This window comes from Setaria italica, chromosome II, assembly GCF_000263155.2.
Source record: "Setaria italica strain Yugu1 chromosome II, Setaria_italica_v2.0, whole genome shotgun sequence".
Lineage (NCBI taxonomy): Eukaryota > Viridiplantae > Streptophyta > Magnoliopsida > Poales > Poaceae > Setaria > Setaria italica.
In genome coordinates, this window is record NC_028451.1 from 351,391 (window position 1) to 376,353 (window position 24,963).

Here is a 24,963-nt window from a genome sequence, read left to right on the forward strand (position 1 = left end):
TGCCAGGTCGCGGAGGCTGCGGGCGGCGGCGCGGCGGCGGAGGTCGTCGGAGATCGTGCGCGGCTGCGTCAAGACCGTGGCGTGCGGCCGCGGCAACCTCTTCTCCAAGGTGGCCTACCTCCTCGGCCTCCGCGTGTCCCCCGGCCACCGGCGGCGTGGCATCGGCCGCCGCCTCGTCGAGCGGATGGAGGAGTGGTTCCGGCAAGCGGGCGCCGAGTACGCCTACGTCGCCACCGACCGCGACAACGAGCCCTCGGTGCGCCTCTTCACCGGCCGCTGCGGCTACGCCAAGTTCCGCGCCCCCTCCGTGCTGGTGCACCCTGTGTTCCGCCACGACCTCGCGCCGTCGCCGCCGCGTTCCCGCCGCCGGGTCGCCGTCCTCGAGCTCCCGCCGCGCGACGCTGAGCTCCTCTACCGCGCGCGCTTCGCCGGTGTCGAGTTCTTCCCGCGCGACATCGACGCCGTCCTCTCCAACCCCCTCTCGCTCGGCACCTTCCTCGCAGTCCCCGGCGGTACAGCGTGGCGCGGCGTGGAGGCGTTCCTGGCCACGCCGCCGGAGTCGTGGGCGGTGGTGAGCGTGTGGAACTGCAAGGACGCGTTCCGCCTCGAGGTGCGCGGCGCGCCGAGGCTGTGGCGCGCCGCGGCGCGCGCCACGCGCGCCGCCGACCGCGCGCTCTCGCCGTGGCTGCTCCGCGTCCCGTCGGTGCCCAACCTCTTCGAGCCGTTCGGGATGCACTTCCTCTACGGCCTCGGCGGCGCCGGCGCCGACGCGCCGCGGATGGGGCGCGCGCTGTGCCGGCACGCGCACAACGTGGCGCGCGCCGCCGGGGCGCGCGTCGTCGCCACCGAGGTCGGCGCGCGAGACCCGCTCCGCGCCGGCGTGCCGCACTGGCCGAGGCTCGGCGCCGAGGACCTCTGGTGCATCAAGAGGCTCGCCGACGGGTACGGCGATGGCGCGCTCGGCGACTGGACCAAGGCGCCGCCCGGCGACTCCATCTTCGTGGACCCGAGGGAGTTCTAGGCGTTTCAGCTTCGCTGGAAATCAGTTTTTAAGTTAGTTTTTGCCGTCGATCTCGGATCCGATGGCCGAGAGCGTTTCGTCTTGTTTTTTTGGAGGACCTGTCCATGGTTTCATCTTCTTTTTTCTTCCATTTTCTCATCAGGGTGTAATGATGACGTAGACAAAATGAGTTTTTTTAGCTTTAATTAAGTATGATTAGTGGACAGGAAAAAACTTATTGTTTTTTTATGTAACTTGTGCCCTGCCTCAATCTGCAACCGTTGTGTCCACTTTGCTTCCTGTGACCTTTTGCTAACGAACTGGAATGTGCCTAATGTTTGCTTGCGTGCTTTGCTCCTTTTACCGGGAGTTCGATCTTTTAATATGACAATTCATGCTGATCATAATATCATTGTCAATATTTTTTCAAAAAAATTATAGAGAGGTTGACGTATACATATGAAGATTGTATCATTTACATTCTTATTTTACATTCTTATTTATTATTAATTAATGTGAAGTAGCAAACTAATTATCATTTTACATTCTTATTTATTATTAATGCGACCATAACTAATCTTGCAGCAGTAACTGTGACAGATATAAGAAGCTAGGAAAGGAAGAAGAAGAAGAGAGTAATTTGACAGGAGGTGCTGTGTAGTTGTTATGCCCCTGCACACTGCACAGAGCAATCATCGATTTGAACCTGAAATAGACCCTTGACCATTCGCCATCAAGTTTGATGGATGTCTTGTTGCTGTTACAGGTGGTGCTATCATTGCACAGCACTACTGTTAAGTTGGCTCGTAGCAACGCATTGGTACGTTCAGTTACATCAGAGGAGAAGTTTCAGTATGCAACAGTACCGCAAACCATCATCAGTTTAATTAGCTTCTATTTATCATATATTGTGCATTAATATCCACCTTTTCAATTAATGTACACCTAATAAAACATTCCAACAACTTATTTGCAGAACATAAAAAACTCCTTGTGTTCAATCATATATTTAATTAACTTGGTTATTGGAATGCTATTTATATTAACATGGCAAATATAATCCTGTCAACTTACTAGCTGCAGTCATTTGAGTCATGAAATGTGATTTGTGTTAGTTTGTGCCGTCCATTATGGTCCTCGATGTTCCATCTCAACATCTCCATCAGGAGAGGCGGCAGCGATGTAGAAACGACGACTACCATTTGATTGACATGGCTGTGATTGGATTTTAGCCATGACAACTGAAAAGATACCACGGACTATGATAGGTTTGGACAGGTTGATGAAGCATATCCGTACAATGACATTTCGGCATATGATTAAACACCATATTGATGTGCATCAACAAGCATCGCTCAATAACATACCGGATTAGATCGAGGGCAACAGTACTAGAACTTCTAAAAGAAGTTTAAGTTACACGACTGTTGTCATCTATAGGATCGCCCTCGTGTCGTGGGTCCCTTTGACAAGAGCTTCAAAACAAGAGGAGGAAATCTAGCTAGCTAAACACCACCCTTACATATATTTGTTTGTTGTAATGGTGACTTAAGCAAATTTCCTCCATCAGATGTGTGTGCACCTTTATGGCTAATCTATTGCCATCAATCATCGTGCTTGCATTGAAATCTGCAAATCTTGCATCCATGGTGCTCATGCAAGTCTAGAAGCAACAAATGCTGTGGCCGCTTAACCTTTTCTTTTCCTTTTATAAAAGTGGGGGGGGGCATCCAATTGGAGCCGTTGCTGTCTAGCAGCACTGGCAAAAAAAATCCAGCATGGAGATTGGAGTCCATGCCGACACTTTGTCGCTGTGGCCCTGGCAGACAATCTGCTTCGTCCCAATCATGATGTCCTGTAGAATGTCGTCGATGGAGCACTGAATTTTTAGTAACAGGTTCTGAACACTTCTGTTTTGTCAGTGCTGAACATGAACAACGAGCAGCAGGGATTCGTTAGACGACTGTTTGCTGATTCTGTGCTCCCTGCTGTCTCTTCGCAAAGTGGTATCCTCAACAGAAATGCATGTACAGGAACAGGACAATAGTACGGTGTACTTGTACTGTTACAGGTAGCAAGAAGTAACGTGTGACTTGACCGGATTTGGCTCTATGTGTATACAAGGACCTGCCGGCTGCCAATCATTGGCTTACTTTTTGTAGAGTCAGTTACAACGTCACATACAGATACAGCTGCAATGTTCAGGGGATGGAATAGCTTCTGTTCGTGGAGTACTTCTGTACGTAGAGTACACTCCACTACCATTAGAAGCAGGCAGTAGCAGTGTACCTTTTTGCCAAACAGTAGCTGCTAGAACCCGAATTCGTGAAGGAAAAGAAAAAGAATTCTGAGGGAGTATCGCTAAGGAGCTGTTTGGATACCAGAGTTAAAATTTAGCTCTTGTTACGTTAAATGTTCGGATGCTAATTATAAGGACTAAATATGAGCTAATTATAAAACTAATTGCAGAAGCTTTGGGCTAATTTACGAGATAAATCTATTAAGCCTAATCAATCCACCATTAGTAAATGGTTACTGTAGCACCACATTGTTAAATCATGAACTAATTAGGTTTAATGGATTCATCACGCGAATTAGCCTCCATCTGTTCAATTAATTTTGTAATTACTCTATATTTAATATTTCTAATTAGTATCAAACATCCATGTCAGACCCCCCCTAAAGATCATTGCGGATTCTATGATGTCCTTTTAGTCCACAAACTGAAAGAAGATTCCAAGGTCTAGGCCCCCAAACTGGCCTGGAACTACACCATGGTGGCCCACGTATATCTGTGCTACGATAGAGCAGCCCATGGGCCCCCGGCTGTCTGCCACCTAGTCCAGATATCTGATATCTCCCTCCCATTTGTGGTAGTAAAACAAAGCAGTTACGATATGTTGTCCTCTGCACAAAAAGTAGACCTACTTTTCTTGCACGATATGTGATTACTTTGCCATCCTGTGACACTGATAAGTTTATTGATAACCCCAATTATTGCTCATGGTTAATCGCCTTTGTTAGTGCTCTTTTTTTGTTATTGGACATGATAGGTGTTAGGTATTTGATTTGGATGCGGCTAAGATTATTACTCCATTAGGATATGCAGATGCTTTTATGTATTGCTGTTCAGACATCAAACCCTACATTTGTGTGCTTGTTTTTATTTTAGATTCGGACATGACAGCGAATCGGTGGAAATAGGGTTCTTTTTTGGAAACATTAGCCGATAGGTGGAGAGCTACTGTTTATATATAACCAATTTCGAGAGGCTGCGGTGTCATGCCTTGGTATGATTGCTCAACCGGATTAAATGATGTGTGCGAGCGGTGTCGTGTCCTTCCTTGAAAGCATAATGTGATGTTTCTAGGTGAAAATTTTGATCCGATTTATATTGGATTGGATGGTGATGTCATGTCCAACGTCGCTTTTCGCCTTGGAGGCATCGTCGTTGTGAACTCGTTGTAGATCTCCACCTATTTGTTGGTGCGGTGGAGGATGGAATTTGGCTTTGGATGCTTTGGGGCTAGCTTATGTTGAGGTAGGCTTGATCATTTGATTTTGTTTCATTTGGTTAGCCCAGAGGTCATTATCACCGGCTTAATTGGCTGCCATTAATATATGCCCATGTATGTTTTCCTCGTAAAAATGTGGGTTAAGGATGGACTTCGAGTGAATCATCAAGATCCTACTCTAGTCAAAAGAATGATCCTCACAGTGGCAGCAAACATCCAGTGTGTACAGTGGTTCCCAGCTGAATAACCAGTGGATGAATGGAACAACTTTGTGCATCCTCGACGTATATTGGAGCTCCAACTCTATTATTTTAAAAACTATTCAAATCAAAATCTACTTGTATATATAGCATTCTTTTTTTGAAATGATTTTTAAACTATATATATATAGCTATATATATATAATATATAGCATTTTTGATCCTATCATTTTTGATTAGGTCCCTAGTTTACTAGGGAATGAGCCATCAGTATTGGTTGGGAGCACCTTTAATACCGATTTCGCAATCAGTACTATTAATTTACTAAGGGACCCTTTAAGTACCGGTTGATTGAAATAACCGGTACTAAAGGGGTATTAAAAATTAAAAAATAGATTTTACTCATTACATGATTTTACTGATGATTCTACCGCAGATAAGTTTAAAAACCTCCCATGTATTTTACTCATTACTAGATTTCAGATGGACACTCAACTCCGTAGAGCTCAGCCCAATTCCAAAGCGCCAACTGCTGGGCTAATGATGCCTGTTTTGCGCAAGGGTAGTTTGTGTCACATCGAATATTCGGAAGGTAATTAGAAGGACTAAATAGGAGTTAATTATAATTACACAGATGATGCAAATATTCGGATCGTGATTATTAGTCGCGACCCGAATCAGGGATGTTCCGCGCCGGCGACAGAGCACCCAGCGAAGCGGTGCGCTCGCCGCCGGCGACTTTCCCCTAGCCACCGCAGCCCAAGCGCCGAATCAGCACGGACAGGGCTTGGCAAAGCAAGAAAGGATCAAGAGATGGAGCGACAGAGAGGGATCGATCGGGAGGACGAGCAGGTATCGCCGGCGGGCGTCGCAGCCAGGCCAACTGAGCACGGCGGGCCTCGCCGGCAAGCATCGATTTGCTGGCTCCCCAGTCCCCACTGCCGGCTGTGGATTTCCAATTTCAGTCTTCACTTCCAGGCTTAAGGTATTCATCCATGCTCTCCAAACATTCCCACCTCCTTTTGTAATTTACTAATTTTACTCCACCAAATTTCACTAAAGTGGGATATGTTAGTTGAAAAGAATCTAAATGAAGTTCAGATGTCAAAATGTGCCGGAGGCTGCTTGAATTTTTTAGTACTTCCAAAATCTCAATATTTGTACTAGTGCAGTAAAGTTACCAATTCTCCTATCAGGTGCATCGTTCAGGGAAACAGGTATGTGATTGTGATGTATGGCTGGCAAAATGTACGAGGGTGATTCTGCAGGAAAAATGTCCAAGAAAGAGAGGGATCAAGTAGCAAGTTCACCCATGCTTGCCGAGATGACGACTGTCTCCAATGTTATCAATACAGGTGAGATTCGAGAGCTGAAGGGAACGGCTGGCAAGAGAAAGCATTCTATGAAATGGCCGCTGTTATGAACAGATCACCACTGTTTCTGAAATGGCCAGCAACAATTGGAGATTGACCTTTTTCCCTTACTACACAGGAATACAAGCCCAAGTGGCTTTTGCTGGGCCATCTGGAAGGCCAGAAAACACTTTTGCTTTGAAAACAAGAGAGTGAAATCTCCTACTGAGATTGCCTGCTCTGCCTGTTCCTTCATTTTGTATCTGGCAGGTATGCATGCCCAGGTGAACTGCGAGCTTCAGAAGGATGGTGCGGACAGCAGAAGAGCTCAAGGAGGCAGCAATCTGCTACCACAAGCATGTTGCTGAGCACGACAAGATGGCGGCGGCGAGAGCAATCAATGGAGCGTGGAGGAGGATCCGTGAAGGAAGCTGGAGAAGACGGGCATTTTACTTATTTATGTGCTCCGGCGATTTCTTTTTGGACCTTGCCCTGTGTGGTGGATGATTTAGTTTCTCCTTCTTTACCAAACTTTTTAGGCATGGTTGGAAAACAGTAGTGTGCAATTTCATTACTTTACTGAGGTCCTGTTAGGGAAGGGGTGTTAAAGTTTAATACTCCACTTTTAATACTTTTCTATCCAAACACTTGTGTTAAGTTTAACACCCCATTTTTCATAAACACATGGAGGGGGTGTTAAAATTTGCTAAAGGTGTTAAAAGTGGTCCCCTAGTCCACTTTTTCCCATGTTACCCCTTCTCTCTCCTCTCCTCTCTCCTCCCCGCCACCAACGCCGGCCTCCTCCTGCTCATCCTCTCCGCCTGGCCGGATCCGCCGCGCCGCCCTCCTCCCTCCTCCGCCGTGCCGCCCTCCCCCCTCCTCTGTCGCGCCGCCACGGATCTGACCAGATCCGCCGCGTCCTCCCCCCTCCTCCCCGGATCCGCCCGGCCTCGCCGCCTCCGCTCGGCACCGCCGCCAACGCCGGCCACGCCGCCTTCGTCCGGCACCGCCGGCCTCCTCCTCCTCCTCTTGGCGCCGACGCCATCCTCGTCCACCTCCTCCTCGCCCCCCTTCTCTGCCGCCTTCCCGTCGCCGCTGGTGGCGTAGGCGGGGCCTCGTCCACCGGACTAGCGCGCGCGGGGAGGGAGGCGACGTAGGCTGTGTCGTCTTCGCCCTCACCCGCCACCGCCGTCGTGGATCTGGAGGAGCCGGGAAGGAGCAGCTGCCTCGACTGCATCATCTTCCTCCGCGGGGAGGACGCGGACGCCGCTCGCGTGGCGCGCATCCTCGCCCGCCTTGGCCACCTCCTCTGCGGGTACCCCGCCGCAGGCGTCTCGCATGCCCCGCCGCCTCTGCCGTGTCCTACGCCCGGCCCACCACGGCCATGGCCGCTGCCGCTGCCACCACCCAACGGAGGGCACTGGGCGTTTGACCTCTCCGCCGTAGCAGCGGCCGCGGGGAGAGGGCAGGCCCTGCCGGTGTCTGACGAGGGAGGCGGCATGATGTTGTTGTCCAAGGAGGACATCGAGGGTGGCGCGTCCGGGTCGGCAGCGGCCATCGCCGTGGCGGCTGCGGGTGGTACCGCAGGGGAGCAGAGCTGGAAGGTTGGAGCATTGCAATATGCTTTATTTTTGCAGATTAGGCAAATTAGGCAGAGGGGTATTTGGCTGCCATTGAGAGGAGATCATCCAAACACTCCAATGTGTTAAACTTTAACACTCCTTTCCCAAACAGGCTCTGAGTAATGAAATCTGGGCGAGGTCCCTGCTGTGGAGAAACATAACTGAATGTCATAACTGGAGGACAAGCAAAGATTCTGTAGATGTACTCCATGACCAATGTTTCAGTAAACACAGTTTCCAATGTGTGTACTAATCTGCTGCTGCATCTTTGCCCAACAATTGTTCAGTTGTGCTACGATGATGCAGTGGAGGGGCTCGAGAGTTTTTGGTTGTCTGATTGTCTCCCTGCAGTGCCAGTGATGACGACAAAATCGAGCAGGAATTTACAGGAGGACAGACGCAGATCGAAGCTGCCACTCTTTTCAGCTGGCGCAAATCACAGGGCTAATCTCCCCGCGCTTCGTTAATTGGTCGGTTGGCTTCTTCTTCGCCGCCGGCGAGATGGGACATGTTTTTGCTGACCGGCCGCCCGGTGCTGACCGGAGATGTTTTCGTCTTGGTCTGGTGCCGGCCGGGAATCCGACGATTCGGTAGAGGCGAAGTGGAATCCGTCGTGAGGGCTGTTGCTCTTCCGGCTTGGGTGCAAGGAGGAGGTGGCCGGCTGCCGGTGGCGCAAGCGCCGGAGGACGAGCCGACGGGGGCCAGACCGAGAACCAGGCCAGGGGGAATTTTATAAATTTCCTATCCGAATCAGGGGGGTATGGGCATATATTCGGATTGCGATTAATAGTCGCCATCCAAATAAAGGGGTATTTGCATATATTCGGATCGCGGGGCGCTCCGGGCCGGCGACAGAGTACCCGGCGAGGCCGTGCGCTCGCCGGCGGCCGCCTCCGCTAGCCCCGTCGCAAAGCATCCGCGCTCATCTCCGTCACACCCACACGCATAGCCGCTGCCTTGGCTGAGCAATGCAAGGTAAGATTCATTCTTTTGCCATTCAGAGGGAGACAGAGAAAGGAATCGGGAGACAGAGGGATGGCGGAGGACGAACAGGCATCGCCGTAGGGGGTAGCAGCAAAGACCAACGGAGTGAAGAATCAACTCGGAGTGGAGAATGCAGCCCGGGCCGGCGGACGGCGGCGGCGCCGACGCTCCGTTTTGCGCGCGGTGGAAGATAGGGGCGGGATGAGCGAGATAACTCGATTCAGGCAGGGTGGACTGTCCGAGGCGGAGGAGCTCAATCCGATGATGTGAGAGGAGCTCGATTTGCTGATCTCCCCGGCAAGGTTCGATTTGATGTCTCGCCGTTGCCGGCGTCAATCTTCACCTCCAGGTACTCGTCCATACTCTGTAAACTGCAATCATCTCTTGGTTTGCCCCAAGCTGTCGATTCCAATCTGAAGAGCAATTCTGCCTTCCCTTGTGTATAATAATCTACACCACCGTTAATTCCTTTTCATCCCATCTAAATTTCGGTGAAATGGGATTCGCTAGTTGCAAAGAAATCTAACTGCAGTTGAGATGTCAGAAATTTTGCTGGTGACTGCTTGATTTTTCTGCGAAGGGGCATCTGTTGCTTAGAATAAAGTTTCCATTACAGTTTGCAAGCTGTCACAAACTTCTGATAAACTCTATCTGCGGGTGCCAGGATACATGGGAATTTTGGAGGCAATAGCATGGAAATCTAAAAATCCCTCTGTACTATTTTCTCGAAAAAATGCCTCTGTGCTATTGGAGTAGAGGTACTTGTTTATACTGTCAGATACAAATGGCTGCTTCACTTCAGTTAGTCTTACTTGTCAAGTATTTATGTTAAAAATAACATATTTTCATGCTAGAACAGGTAGAAGGAGAAGGCTATGTAAAAGCCTACTAGGCTACTAGCACAATGTTTTCATGTACAAGTATGATGTACAGTAACAAGTAACAACCAACAATACCCTCACCCTTTTTGGCTGTGTAATGAGTCTTCTTAGACCCTTCTCTTCTTGTTTATATAATTCTATGTAGCTCTCCTTTGTGTTCAAGAAAAATAAAACAACCTACAATATCACCATCTTAGGGAAACAACATGAATCGCAATATGGTTGCTTATCATGTACAGAAGATGTAAATAAACCAACTTGAATCTTCCTCTTATGACCCTGCTTATTTCCTGGTAACATTACAATCAAACTCAACAATCTGTGAGCTATATATGTACTTCTGATATGGAGGCAGTGAGATTCCCAAACTAGGATGTCAAATGTGCCATGGGGTCTGACACTTCCAGTCCCAGTAAGAATACCATGCCAAAGTAATTTTGTGTGCTTCTTCGTTCACATGTGCTTTCCTGTCTTGGCTGTGAATTACACAGCATTGGGTAGAATCAACTGCTCTCTGAAGGAATATATAATCATTGTCTATTCTAAAATCACTTGGACTTTTACTAAATGCAGGTTCATTTTGCCTTTGCCTTATGTTATCCCTTAAGCATCCAATAATCCTGTTTTCTGCACATTAAAACTATATTTTAGGCTCCTAGCTATTTGTTTTAAAAATGAAAGGTCCAGTGAATGCATTTTATACGCCTTGGTCAAAGTCGAAGTACTCATCAAATATTGCCTTTGCTACGGATGCCAGCTTTTGTTGTTCTTCAGGATCTGTGCTTCCAAATACAAGCTTTTGTTGCTCTTCAGGATCTATGCTTCCAAATACAAGCACCCTAAAGAAGTACCAATATGCCTCTCATAGTTGGTTCTCGGTGGAAAGTTGAACAAGTCCAACTTCATTCATAGTCGTCAATGACGGGTAGTCACTAACTGCTGAGCCTTGGCGTATGTATAAATATTTGGTTTGCGGTTAATTGTCGTGATCCAATCAAGGTCCTCTTTGTAAATATTCCAGGCTGTGGAAATGGCACAGAGGTCGGTTGCTGCTGGTGATCTCCGATAGCACCGTTGAGAAGGAATGGCCTGTTTAGAATGCTAGAAGGAAAAGATGTAGTAGCAGGAAACATGCATGCCATGTTTCAACTTTCGAGTACTTATTGAGAAGAAAGGACTGCACTCCTTACAGGAAGGGACTGCAATGGAGAAAGGATGACCAACATGTGCATTTCATTATGTGAAAAGCGTAAGTAGTGTTTGATCAACTCTCCCATTCATCGCAGGGCTGCTTTGCAGTGCAGTCTGCACAGATGGTGATGGCTCCGGCTCTGGGTCCGTAAGCAAAAGTTTGAGAGTAAAGATCTCTGTACCTTTCTCAGCTGGTAGTGCTACTCATTGACAATGATGGCAGGAAATTTCAAAGATGAAACATCTCGTGCATGGACTATTGTATTGGACCAACCTTTATGTCTCTCTCACTTGTTCTTACATTCTTGATGTCCTCAGAGCCTTAAGCCAGAGGCATCTCATGCTATTTATCCAAAGCTCCTTTTATAAATTATCTCTTCCGCCGGCTGGGTTATCTTCCTGAGGAGAGAATTCCCTAATGGAGATTTTTCTTTCTGCAGTCCTGGGTGAACTAGCCTCTAGATCCATAAATTTCTTCATCAGCAAAAGCTCCAAGCCAAGGGTGCTGGATGTGGAGGACAGCCTGCAAAGGGCTCTCCTCCAGGCGCAGGTTATCATCGATGAGGTTACAGGACGCCACATCACGAACCAAGCTATGCTCCAGCAGCTGGACATGCTGAGAGATGCCATGTACCAAGGCTGTTACAAACTTGACACCTTCAGATACCAATCCCACGATGAGAAGTATGCCGAAGATCAGGTTGTGAGTCATTCTTCTTCTCTGTTGAAACTAAATTCCCTAAAAGGAATCTTTTCGTGCAAAACAAAGACACAGATTTTGGAACAGCTGGAAGATGCCCTTGACAATTTGAGCTCTATGATCCTTGATGTGAAAGAGCTGGTTGTGTTCTTGACGGGCTACCCTCGCCTCTACCACCAGCCATATAACATGCATCTACTGCTGAGCAACTGCATGTTTGGCCGCCAGATGGAAGCAGAGCTTGTCCTCAACTTCCTATTACACACACAACCTAACGGTGTTGAAGAATTGGAGGTCCTGCCAGTTGTCGGTCCTGGCAAAGTTGGCAAGAGCACCCTTGTGGCACACGTTTGCAGTGATGAAAGAGTCCGTGATCATTTTTCAGAAATTGTGTTCGTGAGTGACCATGATTCCAAAGATGAAGAGTTAACCCATCTTTGGGAAAGATGTGTGAAGAAATGTCAAAATTCCAGGCCAAGCAAATATAGGAGAACGCTAGTTGTTGCTGAGGTGGCTGGAGACATCAATGAAAGCGAGTGGAAGAGGCTGTATGCTGCTTCCAGACGGTGTATGACAATTGGCAGTAAAATCATAATCACAAGCCGGTCTGACAAGATCGCAAAGCTTGGAACGACGAGGGCAGTGACACTGAAATATCTATCAGAGGAAGCATACTGGTACTTCTTCAAAACACATGCGTTTGGAAGCACAGATCCCACGATGCACCCAAGGATGGCATACGTAGCCATGGAGATAGCCAGGATGTCGAATCGATCTCTCCTTAGTGCAACAATCACTGCCTGTTTGCTGAGGGACAACTTTGACATCCACTTTTGGTGCAAGCTTTTGGCTTTTTTGAGACGTTTCATCAAGTGGCATGCCTCCAGTTTTGGTGAGCATCCAGGTGATGCTCTGAACCAAAATAAACCTGCACATCTTTGGAGTATGGTTAGAACTTCTAAAGAGATAGTGGTTCATCATCAGTATGATTGCTCTTCACAAGAGGAGGTCCCAAAGATATCATTGGCGAGTGTGATGTATGGAGGCGTTAAGCCTCCTTCTGGGAAGTTTGAAGCCATAGTATAGAGGTCCCCAATACCGCCCTGCTACAACTATATCTATACTTGTGAGGTTCGGGATCTGAAAACTGGAGCTGTTAAGAGGAAGCGTTCTTAATTCTGTCATTTGCATGTAGGTGAATATCTGTTGCATGGTTTGATTGGGCCTCACTACTCATCACAAGTTATAATTATATAGTAAACAATAATGGTCTTGCCATCTGTTTGCAAGTTACAAGTGATTGTTACCTGAATAAATTATGAAATTAGCATAAAGATTTTCGTGGTGTAAAATGAATCGCTTGTCAACGGTTTTACCCCCAGACAAACTAAGTCTTCAGACTTTACATCGTGTTCAATATAGTTTACATTCAACATAGATTTGTTCTTGGTCCATAATTTAGATCTCAGTTGGGCATTTGGCTTGAGGGTGAAATGCACTTTTGCTCATCTGCGAAGGGACTACTTGGATGCCCATTTTGGTTCAAGATTCTGAGAAGCAACTCATCATATCTCGTTCCAAAGCACGAAATCTTCAGGAGGTGTATCCATGTTTAGACGTGTGCATCTATTTTTTTGGTTCAAAAGACCAAAGGGATTGTCAGCAGATTTGTGCACAAGTCAAGAAGATGTTAAGTGTGATTATTCGGTTGTACGATGATGCATTGATGAGTTACAACATCGACTCTCAAGAGTTAGAGTTTGTCAGCAACATGTATTGCCTCCCTGCAGAGGACAAAACAGAGACAGGCCGAAGCTGCCATTTCCCACAGAATGCGCTGCGCATGGCAACTTTTCAGCTGCCGTGCCCTCGCGCGTTCATGTCTCATTGGTTTGGTCGGTTGGCTTCTTCTTCACCGCCGGTGATGTGGGCCCAAGCTTTGTTTTTGTAGACCTCACCTGCTCAACGTTGGACGGAGATTTTCTCCGCCTCGTCCGGGAGCCAGCGAGGAATCCGGAGACTCCAAAGCAGGGAGAGGAATTTCAAAATCCACACGTACAGGCTTGGGAAAAGCAAGGAAGGATCCAGAGAGGGATCGGGAGGACGAGCAGGCATCGCCGGCGGGCGTAGCAGCCAGGCCTACTGCGCTCCGCTCGGACTCTCCACTCCAAGGCGAGCAGCAGAATCCGACGACTTCGGAGGAGCGCGATTTCTGCTGCTCGGGTTCGATTTGGTGCCCTCGCCGGCAAAAGCTTCGATTTCATGGCTCCCGACGGCCGGCGGCCGATTTCCAATGTCAATCTTCACCTTGACGCTTCAGGTATTCATCCACACTACGAAAAATCTTCACCCTTTCACGTTCTGATTTTCCTTGTGAAATTTACTCCACCAAGTTTCACTGAGATGGGATACGGTAGTTGAAAAGAATCTAAATGCAGTTCAGATGTCAAAATGTGATGGTGGCTGCTGAAAAATATCTGCGTACTAGTGCATTAAAGCTACTTGTTCTCCTGTCACTTACATAGTTCAGAACAAATATCTGTGTACCAATGCCGGCTATCGATTTCCGATGTTAATCTTCATCAATTATTTATCCAAATACTCTGAAAATTCCAATTATATTCAACTCCAACCTGAAGCATAGCTCTGCCTTTCCTTGTGTAATTTACACCTCCTCTAGTTATTTTTCAGCCAATCTATTTCATCGAATGCACTAAAATGCAGTTCAGAGCTTCAGATGCCATAAACGCTCTCTGGTGAGTGGTGACTGCTTGATCCTTTTTTCCTAGTGTTGTTGCCAAGAACCACGGTACATGGGAAAATTGAGGCAATAGCTTGGAAATCTCAAAATGCCTCACAACTATTGCACTAGAGTTACTTGTCTTGCTGTCAGATATACATAGTTCAGAATAAATACCTGCTTCACATCAGTTAGCCTTAGTTGCCAAGCATACATGTTCAGAGACCCATAGTTAATGCTATAACAACTGAAACAAAACGGTTACTTAAAAAAAAAAGGTACATAAGGCATATGAATGCATGATAACCTTATCTCAATACAGAGAACACAGAAAAACTAGAGTAAAGAACAAAGGAAAGAAACAGAACAGAAAATGCATATTTATGTACGTTGTACGCTGCACGGTAGAAATCTACAATGCCAACATTTTAGAGAAACAAGATAAAGTGCTGCATGCTGAAAATTAGCTTGAGATCTTCCTCTTCTCACCCTGCTTTTTCCTGGTAACCTTACAATCACGCTCAAGAATTTGGCAGCTATATATGTACTTGTGATATGGAGGCAAGTGAGATTCCCAAACTAGGATGTCGATTTTTTCATGAGGTCTAACACTCCCGGTCCCATCAAGAATGTCATGCAAAGTTATTTTGGGAGCTTCTTCATTCACAAGCGCTATGCGGTCATGGTTGTGAACTACACAATATTGACTAGAATCAACTACTCTCTGAAGAAATATATGATCACTGTTCATCCTACAATCACTTAGGCTTTTCCTGAATCCAGGTTCATTTTGCCTCCTGTTGTCCTTGAAGCATGCAAGAATCCTGTTCCAGTTCTGTGCATTAACACTAGATTTTAGACCCATAGCTGTTTTGTTTAAATATATGAAAGGTCCAGCAAATGCCTTATATACGTCTTGATCAAAGTACTCATCAAAAATCGCCATAGCTATGGATGCCAACCTCGGTTGCTCTTCAGGGTTTGCGCTTCCAAACACAAGTGCCTTAAAGAAGTACCAATATGCCTCCCGAGACAAAAAAATTCAAGTTTAGAGCTTGTGTTGTCCCAAAATTTATGATATTCTCTGACCGATGTGTCACTATAACTTTACTTCCCCTTGGAATTGTACTTTGAGAAGCAGAGCGCAACCTTCTCCATGCGCCCTCATCAATATTCCCAACTAATTCAATAATAACTAAAAAGACCTCTTTATCTGAGTCACCCGTTTATGTTTGATTCTACTTCCATCCCTTATTTTCAACTGCTTTTCTTCTCTGAAATCATCATTGCTTAAGAAGATGACATGAGAAAAGTGATTACGCACCCTTTCATATGCTCAACAAGTGTAGTCTTCCCAACTTTTTCTGGACCAACAATTGGTAGGACGCCAAAATTGCAATGAACAGGAGATTCTTCATTCAGTAAGAAGTTGATAACCCGTTCCATTTCCATTTGGCGACCAAACATGCACTTCTCCACAAACAAATACGTGTTGTATGGCTGCCGAAACATAGGAGGGTAGTTCCTCAGGAAAATTAAAAGCTCACTCATACCAGCAATGGTGATCTCTAGACTTTCAAGCATTTATTCTAGGTTGTCTGTGCTATAGTTGCTACCAGCAGAGCATTTAGCAGGACTGAATTTAAATAGGGAAGGAGCGACTCATGCCATGGCCTTTTTTGCCCTTCTCTTCTTCAGGGGCATGACATCTGAAGGTATCGAGCATGTAGTAGCCTTTGTACACCACTTTTCTCAAGATATTGAGTTGCTGAAGCATTGCTTGGTTTGTGATGCACCTCCCCTCTGCCTCCTCGACAGTGAGACGAACCCGCAGCAGCATCCATTGCAGTCTTTGCATGCCTTCCTCCTTAGATGTTGCTGGCTTCAAGTACTTATCAATCAATTGGGAGAGGGATCTTGTGGCAAGTTCACCTATGATTGCAGAGATGACTGCATCCATTGGGCCAAACTATGGCTGCAATACGGTGTAGTGGATTCATGAGAGCTTATGGGATTTATAGTGCAGACTGGGGTAATGTAGCATTTGGTAATACGATTTTTGTGGTTAAGGCGGAGTCTGGACATTAGATGCCACCAGAAGAGGGGTGTGGCGTAAACCATTTCCACAGGGACAAAGAGTCAAAAACTAACAACTGGTGGTAGTGATTTGACAAGCCCGATGGACTTGTGTTTTGTTAGCATGCATGCTCTGTCTTGCTGTTACTGCTAGTGCCCATCACTTTCATGGCCAAGGGAAATCCAAAATTCATATGAAGTGCCTTATCTTTACCCTTAGTGGAAGCATAGAAGGGAATGTTCAGGGTAGCTTTTGAAATAGACGGTCACTAACGATAATGGGAGTTTTATTTTCAATTAATGAGCTGCCGCATAAGCAAAACTGATAATATGGACATCAATTTAATGCAGAAACATACTCCTATGAAACAATATCATGAAACCACGTTTCATTCAGCAATATTCTCTGCTTATGTGGAAAAATAAATCTGAAACACCCCATGGGATTGGTCTAAGCAAAGACTAGATAGTCAATAGCTGTACCTTTCTCAATTAACCAAGCAAAGACTAGTCAATAGCAAAGACTATGACAATTAGTTTGACTGTTTTCATGGTTAAACAAGTAACCTCTCTCTGCCTCTGCTGGAACAGGGGCTATTGTTCTTAATATGTTTCCTGCTCATACAGAAACATTAATCCTGTGCCATTCCACAGCTCACTGTCTATTCTTTCCTCCACCTGCTCTGTTATCTTCCTGAGGAGACAGGAGAGTCGCCAAATGGAGATGCACCTTTCTGCAGCTCTCCAGGTATTCATCACTTTTCTCTGCCTCCTCAAGGATGAGATGAACCTGCAGCAGCATTGATTATAGAATTCATCTCCTTTTAAGGTGGTGCACAATCTTCATTTTTCTTTGACGAACCTTCCCGACCCACACGGCTGGAAAAGCTATTACCTGGCAGGTGACTTGGACTACTGGAGTGGACTGACTTGACCAAGTAACCTCTGGGAAGGCGAAAAGAACCCAAAAGACGAGTCATCGCCTGACTATTACGGTCCATTCAACAGCTATGGTGATGGCTCCGGCTCTGGGTCCGTAAGCAAAGGTTTGAGAGTAAAGATCTCTGTACCTTTCTCAGCTGTTAGTGCTACTCAATCACTGACAGGCAGGAAATTTCAAAGATGAAACATCGATCTCGTGCATGGACTATTGTATTGGACCAACCTTTATGTCTCTCTCACTTGTTCTTACATGCTTGATGTCCTCAGAGTCTTAAGCCAGAGGCATCTCATGCTATTTATCCAAAGCTCCTTTTATAAGTTATCTCTTCCGCCGGCTGGGTTATCTTCCTGAGGAGAGAATTCCCTAATGGAGATTTTTCTTTCTGCAGTCCTGGGTGAACTAGCCTCTAGATCCATCAATTTCTTCACCAGCAAAAGCTCCAAGCCAAGGGTGCTGGACGTGGAGGGCAGCCTGCAAAGGGCTCTCCTCCGGGCGCAGGTTATCATCGATGAGGCCACAGGACGCCACATCACGAACCAAGCTATGCTCCAGCAGCTGGACATGCTGAGAAATGCCATGTACCAAGGCTGTTACAAACTTGACGCCTTCAGATACCAACACCACGATGAGAAGTATGCCGAAGATCAGGTTGTGAGTCATTCTTTCTTTGTCTCCAAAGTAAATTCTATGAAAGGGATATGTTCTTCAAAGAGAAAGACACAGATTTTAGAACAACTGGAAGATGCCCTTGACAATTTGAGCACTATGATCATTGATATGAAAGAGCTGGTTCTGTTCTTGACGAGCTACCCTCACCTGTACCGCCAGCCTTATAGCATGCACCTACTGCTGGGCAAGTGCATGTTTGGCCGCCAGATGGAAGCATACCTTGTTCTCAACTTCCTATTGCACACACAACCTAATGGTGCTGAAGAATTGGAGGTCCTGCCGGTTGTTGGCCCCATCAAAGTTGGCAAGAGTACCCTTGTCGCGCATGTTTGCAATGATGAAAGAGTCCGTGACCATTTTTCAGAAATCATGTTCTTGAGCAACCATGATTTCAAATATGAGAAGTTAACCTATTTGAGGGAAGGATGTGTGAAGAAACATCAGAATTCCACACCGAGCAAATATGGGAGAATGCTCGTTGTTGTTGAGGCGACTGGAGATTTCAATGAAGATGAGTGGAAGAGGTTGTATGCTAGTTCCAAGCAGTGCATGGCAAGTGGTAGCAAAATCATAATAACAAGCCGGTCTGACAAGATCACAAAGCTTGGAACGACGAGGGCAGTGACACTGAAATATTTATCCGAGGAAGCATACTGGTACTTCTTCAAAACACATGTGTTTGGAAGCACTGATCCCACGATGCACCCAAGAATGGCATACGTAGCCATGGAGATAGCCAGGATGTTGAATCGATCTCTCAATGCTGCAACAACCATTGCCTGTTTGCTGAGGGACAAATTTGGCATCCACTTTTGGTGCAAGGTTTTGACCTTTTTGAGAGGGCTCATCAAATGGCACGTCTCCAGTTTTGGTGAGCATCCAGGTGATGCTCTGCGCCAATATAAACCTGCACATCTTCGGAGTATGGTTAGAACTTCTGAAGAGATAGTGGTTCATCATCAGTACAATTGCTCTTCACAAGAGGAGGTCCCAAAGATATCATTGGCGAGTGTGATGTATGGAAACGTTAAGCCTCCTTCTGGGAAGTTTGAAGCCCTAGTATGGAGGTCCCCAATACCGCCCTGCTACAACTACATCTATACTTGTGAGGTTCGTGATCTGAAAACTACAGCTGTTAAGAGGAAGCGTTCTTAATTCTGTCATTTTGAAGATTATATTTATATATGTACATTTTTCAATTGGCAAACAGTACTACTACTAGCTTCTTGCTGTGTGTGAGTTACAAGTGTTCGTTACCAGAATAATGGATGATATTATAATTAAGATACGATTTTCATGGTTCGAAATGAATTGCTTGTCAATGGTCTTACCCCAGATGGACGGGGTCTTCAGACACTTGCATCTTTTTTTAATATACTATGCACTCAATATATGATCTGTTTTTGTCCGTAATTACTAATAATATTGTGGCTTAATTAGAGCTCAGACAGATACTAGGCTTGAGTAAAGTTGCTCTTCCATTTCAACCTGAATTTCCGTATCCATTGTGCTCAGCCCAACCCCCCACATACAAGCAATTCATCATATCTCATTTCAAAGTGCAAAAATTTGGTTCAAAAAGATCAAATGGATGCTCACCAAATTCATCCTCCAGGTATTCATCCATACTTTAAGCTCTAGTTTCCCCTGGATCTGAACTCCAATCCGAAGCATGACCCTGCCTTCTGTTGCATTTTGCTCTGTCATCAGTTCTTTTTACCCCATCTAATTTCACCACTTTTGTGATATGATAGTAGAATGTAAAGTCAAAACATTTTAGATGGCATAATGTTCTAGCGACTTCTTTGATACTGTTGGAGCAAGGGATATTCTTAAATCCTAATGCTCAGGTAATGCTTGCAGAGGACTATTGTTTTGGAATAATATTTAAAATTTTACTGTTAGCGGTATCAGCTAAAACGAGACAGCTATTTCCTTTCTTCTGAATTTTGGTGCAAAATCTGGGCTATACACAACTTGTGTTTGATCAGTTAGCCAAAAAGTGCATCAGGAGCACTACTTTCATAAACAGAGTACAGTCTTCTAACTTCTAAGTGTAATCTCATCAACATTCCCATTTACTTCAGCAATAACCATGTATCTGCTGGCTTACGCCCTGCAAGAACAGGGTGCTCACTGAACATTTTTTTCCCTCCAGCTATTCATCCATACTTAAGGGTCTGTTTGGTAGAGCTCCATCTGATTTGGATTCTCTATGGGAGTTGATTCTCTAAGAGAAGTGATTATGTGGCTGAAAGTGATTCTCTAGCATAAACTCTTAAAACTAGGACGGAGAATCTCTTCACAGAATCAGGAGAAGCTATTTTTTTTTTCAGCTCCCAGCCTCTTAGTTCATTTCAGAGAATCACTCCACGAAATTAACAAAGAATCACTTCTCTTTGAAAAACTGTTTGGTAGAGTTTCTACTATAATTAGGAGAGAATCACCTCTGGGAGATCTGCCAAACGCACCCTAGCTCTAAGCTCTAGTTTCCCCAGGATCTGAACTCCAATCTGAACCATGACCCTGGACTTCTGATGCAAGTAGCTCCGTCATCAATTCTTTTTAGTCCATCTAATTTCACCACTTTTGTGATATGATAGTAGAAAGTAAAGTCAAAACATTTTAGATGGCATAATAATGTGATGGTGACTTCTTTGATACTGTTGGAGCATGGCATGGGATATTCTTAAATATTGCTTGCAGAGAAATATTGTTTTGGATAATATTTAAAATTTTACTGTTAGCAGTATCAGCTAAAACGGGACAGCTATTTCCTTTCTTCTGATTTTTTGGTGCAAAATCTGGGCTATACTGCTATAGACTAACTTGTGTTTGGTCAATTAGCCAAAAAGTGCATCAGGCCAGCAATGGTTATTATAGTTCTTAGCTGATACAAAAAAACACACATAATTTCTGGGTGTCATGCAGTACTCACTAGTAGAGAATTGGCTTTCGATGCACCCCATTTTGTCCCGGTTTAAAGTTGGCCCGGGACAAAAGGTTCACCAACCGGGACTAAAGCTCGGTCACTGGTGGGGGGCTCACCAACCGGGACCTTTTATCCCGGTTGCAAAGGCTAGTGTGAAAAAAAAGATCCTGAGAGGCATTTTATCCCGGTTGGTAACACCAACCGGGATAAAAGGGTCGAGAGCCTTTTATCCCGGTTTGTAATACCAACCGGGATAAAAGGGGATCATTTATCCCAGTTGGTGTTTCAAACCGGGATAAAAGGGTCCCCAACAAGGTCACTGGAACAGGACTAAATCCCTCAAACTCTTTTATCCCGGTTTGTAATACCAACCGGGATAAAAGGGGGTCTTTTATCCCGGTTGGTGTTTCCAACCGGGATAAAAGGGTCCCCCACGAGTTAATACAAAAGGATAGCATCCCCTCCATAGTCAGATGTGGTGTGTAGGTGGGATGGTAAGGAAGCTACGCAGCGAGGCTGGAGGTTGTGGGTTCGAATCCCACGCAGCACGCACGAAAAATCACGTGACTTGTGACTTGCGACGTGCGCGTGTGGGGGGCCTCCTGGGAGCTCGGGATTTCTTTTTTTTTTTTGCAGCGCCGACCGTGGTGACCCGTTTTATCCCGGTTGGTATTACCAACCGGGATAAAAGGGGGTCTTTTGTCCCGGTTGAGTGACCCGGGATAAAAGACCCTCCCTTTTGTCCTGGTTGGTTTATCCCGTTTGCATTTTCGGGAGATTTGCACCCTACCAACCGGGACTAAAGGTCAATTCTCTACTAGTGTACTGCAGAGCAGAGGAACCATTAATTTCCACACCATGACTTCCTTTTTTTTAATGTTCTAAGTTCAATCTGCATATCAATTTGTGAGCAGAGCCTCACGATCATGATCAGCGACTTGCATATTCTTGCAGCTACTGCAGTATGCCTTTTTTTTTTGGGTGATACCTGCTCCCCTCTTTCTCCTTGATGATGACATAGACGGATGGACCATGCAACCACCCATCCGGTTCAAGTATCTGGCCATGCTGAAAAGATATGGATGGAGACCAAGGTTTTAAATCTCCGGCTATAGCGAAGCTATAGCTATTTGAGGCTGATCAAGCTATTTGTGTTTATGTACAACTTAGCGGCTAGAGCCCTATAGCCTCATTTAGCTCCGCTGTAGCTGTTTTAGAGGTTATCCGCTAAATACCTTTAGCTGAAGATTTAAAACCTTGATGGAGGCATGGAGTGACAAAGTCCCCATTGATTGCAGATATGGTTACCCCATTTTGGGCTGGTGTTGGAGAAATTCAAAGAGTTACCGCTTTGTTAGAATTTTCAGTGAAGCACGGAGAAGCACTTGAATTTTGTTACTGATGACCTGTGGAGGAAAAAGAATTTTGTTACTGATGACCTGTGAAGATAAAAGAAGATAAGCTCGTTAAGAGAGCAATGCTGCCGTGGGTTCTTGTTAGGATCAGAGCAAGGTCACATCTCCCTGATGACTCGCAGCGAAGTTAAGTCTCTGACAGCGAAGGAAATCTACAGGTGGCCCCGAGACGGTGATGGCCGAAGCTGCCATTTTTGACGGTGCGTGTCACAGTCAAGAATCACTTCAGGAAAAATGTTCATCAAGTGTAGTTTTTCCAACATTTCCTGGACCACAATTGGTAGTGAGGACGCCAAAATAGCTTGGACAGAGCAACTGCACTAGGGTTGAGAGAGTATGGATAAGTTACCTGGAGGTGGAAACTGGCAGCATATATTTGCATGAAGACCCCCTGGTTCGGATGTGGCTCATGTCACCGGCGGCGGCCACAGCCGCCGTCCGCCCTGGTCGGAAGCCGCAACTCCGTCACCAGCGGCGGCCACAGCAGCCCGGGGTGAGCCCATAAAACTGCGTGTAGTTTCACGTTTTATGCTGTATAAATCGATCCATATAGCATCAAATCAGTCCATTATCTCATTGTAAAATGAATTTGCCTTGATCCAGCCCGGGTCCGGCTGCAGTTATGGCTCCGCCCTGACCATCACCCATCGCCCTGCTGAGAGCCTGAGACCACAGCCCCAACCAGTCAGTCGTAGCCGTCGTCGACTACGAGTCGATGAGTAGCTTGGACTTGTTCATGCCATCGTGTGAATTTTCCCCTCTTTTTATTTCTGTGAGCCAAACAAGCCCCAGCAACCTAGCTACTAGCTCCTAGCCTCTAACTGCGCCGTTCAATTGTCCTGCTGGTCAAATCAATACCCAGCAGCCAAACATGGAGGCAGTTGTCTCGGCGATCATCGGCGACCTCGCCGGTAGATCCATCTCTTTCCTCGTCGACACATACCTCAACCTGACGGCACCAACGACCGGCGACGACGACGAGAGGCTACACAGGCTGCAGCAGCTGCTGCGTCGTGCCCACGTCATCGCCGAGGAGGCGGAGCGGCGGCGCGTCACGAACCACTCCATGCTGCTGCAGCTGAACACCATGAGAGAGGAGATGTACAGAGGGCACCACGCGCTGGCTCACATGCTGGCCAGCCGCCGAGCCCGCAGCAGGGACGACGACGGCGACCAGGATGACCAGCGACGGCACGCCGACGACGACGGTCCGGTGAGCCATCATCATCCCTTCGCCATGTCTCAGTTCAATCCTGCCAAGCGTGCCCGCCTGGTGATCCGTAGCAGGGATGGTCATCGTCAGAGCGAGAAACGGATGCAGCAAGCTCTGAAGCGCATAGAAACCATAATCACTGACGTGAAAGATGAGTTCGTCGTGTTCTTGACCGCTTGTCCTCCCTTGGGGCGCCAGCCGTACAGCTCCTACATGATCATCGACAAGTGCATGTTCGGTCGCCAAATGGAGATGGAACGTGTCGTCACCTTCCTACTACACGACGACGAAGAAGAAGATGATGATGGTGGTGGTGGTGCTTCGAAGCTAGGTATCCTGCCCATTGTAGGCCCCACAAAAGCCGGAAAGAGCACCCTTGTCGAGCATGCTTGCAACGACGAGAGGGTGCGAGATCACTTCTCGCAGATAGTATCTTTCACCCTTGGCGACCTTGTAGATGAAAACACACTGGCCCTTAGAAGAGGCCGAGTGATCAGGCATCGGCGCTGCCCCTCAGATGAAGGCTGCAGGGTATTGGTCATCGTTGAACTGGATGGAGATAGGAATTCAAGAGGTATGGATTGTACTATCATGGAGGATTTGTTCAGAAGACTGCGATCCATCTGCAGAACTCGCGTCCCGTGTGTAAGTAAAATCATAGTCAAAAGCCGATCCGACAAGATTGCGAGTCTCGGAACAACGGAACCTCTTAGGTTAGATCATGTAGCTAAAGAAGCTTATTGGTACTTCTTTAAGGTGTGTGCATTTGGAAGCACAGACGCCTCAGAGCACCCGGAACTGGTATCAATAGCCATGGACATGGCAGTGGAGATGGATAGGTGTTTCGGGCTCCTGGACGTATTTGCTGGACGCTTGAGATCAAATTTCAATGCTCGTTTTTGGAGGTTGATGCTGGAGGTTGTAAGAGAATTCAAGAAGAAGAATCTCCTCATGAACGATGCATGCCATAGTGATCAAAACCGGGAGGTGACCGAGCCGGCATCATTTAACCCCAAAAGAACCCAAGATCAGTTTGTGTGTCATGGCGACTATGAACTAACAGGCTTTGTGGACGGAGAAGTTCCAATGATATCATTGCACGATCTCATTTTTGAAGGCACCAGGCCACGAGGAAATCCCGCACACCACCTTACTACAGCCACGCGTACAGCTTCGAGATACTGAGGCCACAGTGTATGACCATCACTCAGCAGGAAGAAGACAGCAGTTAAGAATATTGTCAGCTGAGCCGATGATAATCTTTTGTGTGTGTTTAGATATGTTCAGTCATCTGTTGAAGTGTATACTTGACATTTCTGAAGGGCAGAGCCTATTGTAATTGTGTGATGCAAGGTACTATGATCCCAGACTCATATCTTTTTGTGGTTACTTAATCAAGTCTGTCCTTTCCAGTAGTCCAAGTCACCTAACCGTGTCATAAGCTTAGTCAAAGAGAAACGAAGACCGGCACGCACCACAAAGGAAGTCTAGAGATCAACAGTTCTGGTATTAATGAGCTTGTAATTTCCT

General features: G+C 46.4%; 4 protein-coding genes and 1 long non-coding RNA gene across 11 annotated transcripts in view; all 5 read left to right on the forward strand.

The window, feature by feature from the left end:
* Positions 1–1,290, forward strand: part of LOC101770491 (probable N-acetyltransferase HLS1) — a 1,711-nt gene extending 421 nt beyond the window's left edge. Inside the window, exon 2 of the mRNA XM_022823874.1 lies at positions 7–1,290. Coding sequence (XP_022679609.1) covers positions 7–1,021 — 1,015 coding nt within the window. The 3' untranslated portion in view covers positions 1,022–1,290. The remainder of the gene's footprint in view (positions 1–6) is intronic.
* A 4,098-nt stretch (positions 1,291–5,388) lies between these two features.
* LOC111256478 lies at positions 5,389–6,698 on the forward strand. 2 transcript variants are annotated; one of them, XR_002676580.1, is made up of 3 exons: positions 5,389–5,700; positions 5,912–6,070; positions 6,338–6,698. It is a non-coding gene; the product is annotated as an uncharacterized LOC111256478 (long non-coding RNA). The 2 variants fall into 2 exon arrangements; XR_002676579.1 differs by having other exon boundaries at positions 5,912–6,698.
* A 1,236-nt stretch (positions 6,699–7,934) lies between these two features.
* Positions 7,935–12,738, forward strand: LOC101779124 (disease resistance protein RGA2). Of its 6 annotated transcripts, none has more exons than XM_022823841.1 (5): positions 7,936–9,022; positions 9,338–9,431; positions 9,533–10,479; positions 10,576–10,803; positions 11,186–12,738. In XM_022823841.1, exons 4-5 carry the CDS (start codon positions 10,770–10,772, stop codon positions 12,529–12,531), a joined length of 1,380 nt encoding a protein of 459 aa, XP_022679576.1. In that variant the 5' UTR covers positions 7,936–9,022; positions 9,338–9,431; positions 9,533–10,479; positions 10,576–10,769; the 3' UTR covers positions 12,532–12,738. The 6 variants fall into 6 exon arrangements, with proteins under 6 accessions (XP_022679575.1, XP_022679576.1, XP_022679577.1 ...); XM_022823842.1 differs by having other exon boundaries at positions 10,312–10,479; XM_012843333.3 differs by having other exon boundaries at positions 7,936–9,431; positions 10,312–10,479.
* Positions 12,739–12,872: 134 nt separating this feature from the next.
* Positions 12,873–24,806, forward strand: LOC101780334 (disease resistance protein RGA2). Its single transcript, XM_022823839.1, has 3 exons — positions 12,873–13,765; positions 17,593–18,983; positions 22,104–24,806. The coding sequence occupies exons 1-3, from the start codon at positions 13,708–13,710 to the stop codon at positions 22,161–22,163; spliced, it is 1,509 nt and encodes a 502-aa protein (XP_022679574.1). The 5' UTR covers positions 12,873–13,707; the 3' UTR covers positions 22,164–24,806.
* LOC101780735 (putative disease resistance protein RGA1) lies at positions 23,072–24,848 on the forward strand. Its single transcript, XM_004955293.3, has one exon. It carries the CDS (start codon positions 23,092–23,094, stop codon positions 24,616–24,618), a length of 1,527 nt encoding a protein of 508 aa, XP_004955350.1. The 5' UTR covers positions 23,072–23,091; the 3' UTR covers positions 24,619–24,848.
* Positions 24,849–24,963: the final 115 nt, after the last annotated feature.

Coding starts and splice junctions, on each gene's coding strand:
- LOC101779124 (XM_022823840.1), top strand. CDS start 8,986: ATGTCTCGCCGTTGCCGGCGTCAATCTTCACCTCCAG. Junction 9,023..11,185: donor GCGTCAATCTTCACCTCCAG/GTACTCGTCCAT, acceptor TTCTTTCTGCAG/TCCTGGGTGAACTAGCCTCT.
- LOC101780735 (XM_004955293.3), top strand. CDS start 23,092: ATGGAGGCAGTTGTCTCGGCGATCATCGGCGACCTCGCCGGTAGATCC.
- LOC101780334 (XM_022823839.1), top strand. CDS start 13,708: ATGGCTCCCGACGGCCGGCGGCCGATTTCCAATGTCAATCTTCACCTT. Junction 13,766..17,592: donor TCTTCACCTTGACGCTTCAG/GTATTCATCCAC, acceptor TTCTTTCTGCAG/TCCTGGGTGAACTAGCCTCT. Junction 18,984..22,103: donor ACTACATCTATACTTGTGAG/GTTCGTGATCTG, acceptor CATTGATTGCAG/ATATGGTTACCCCATTTTGG.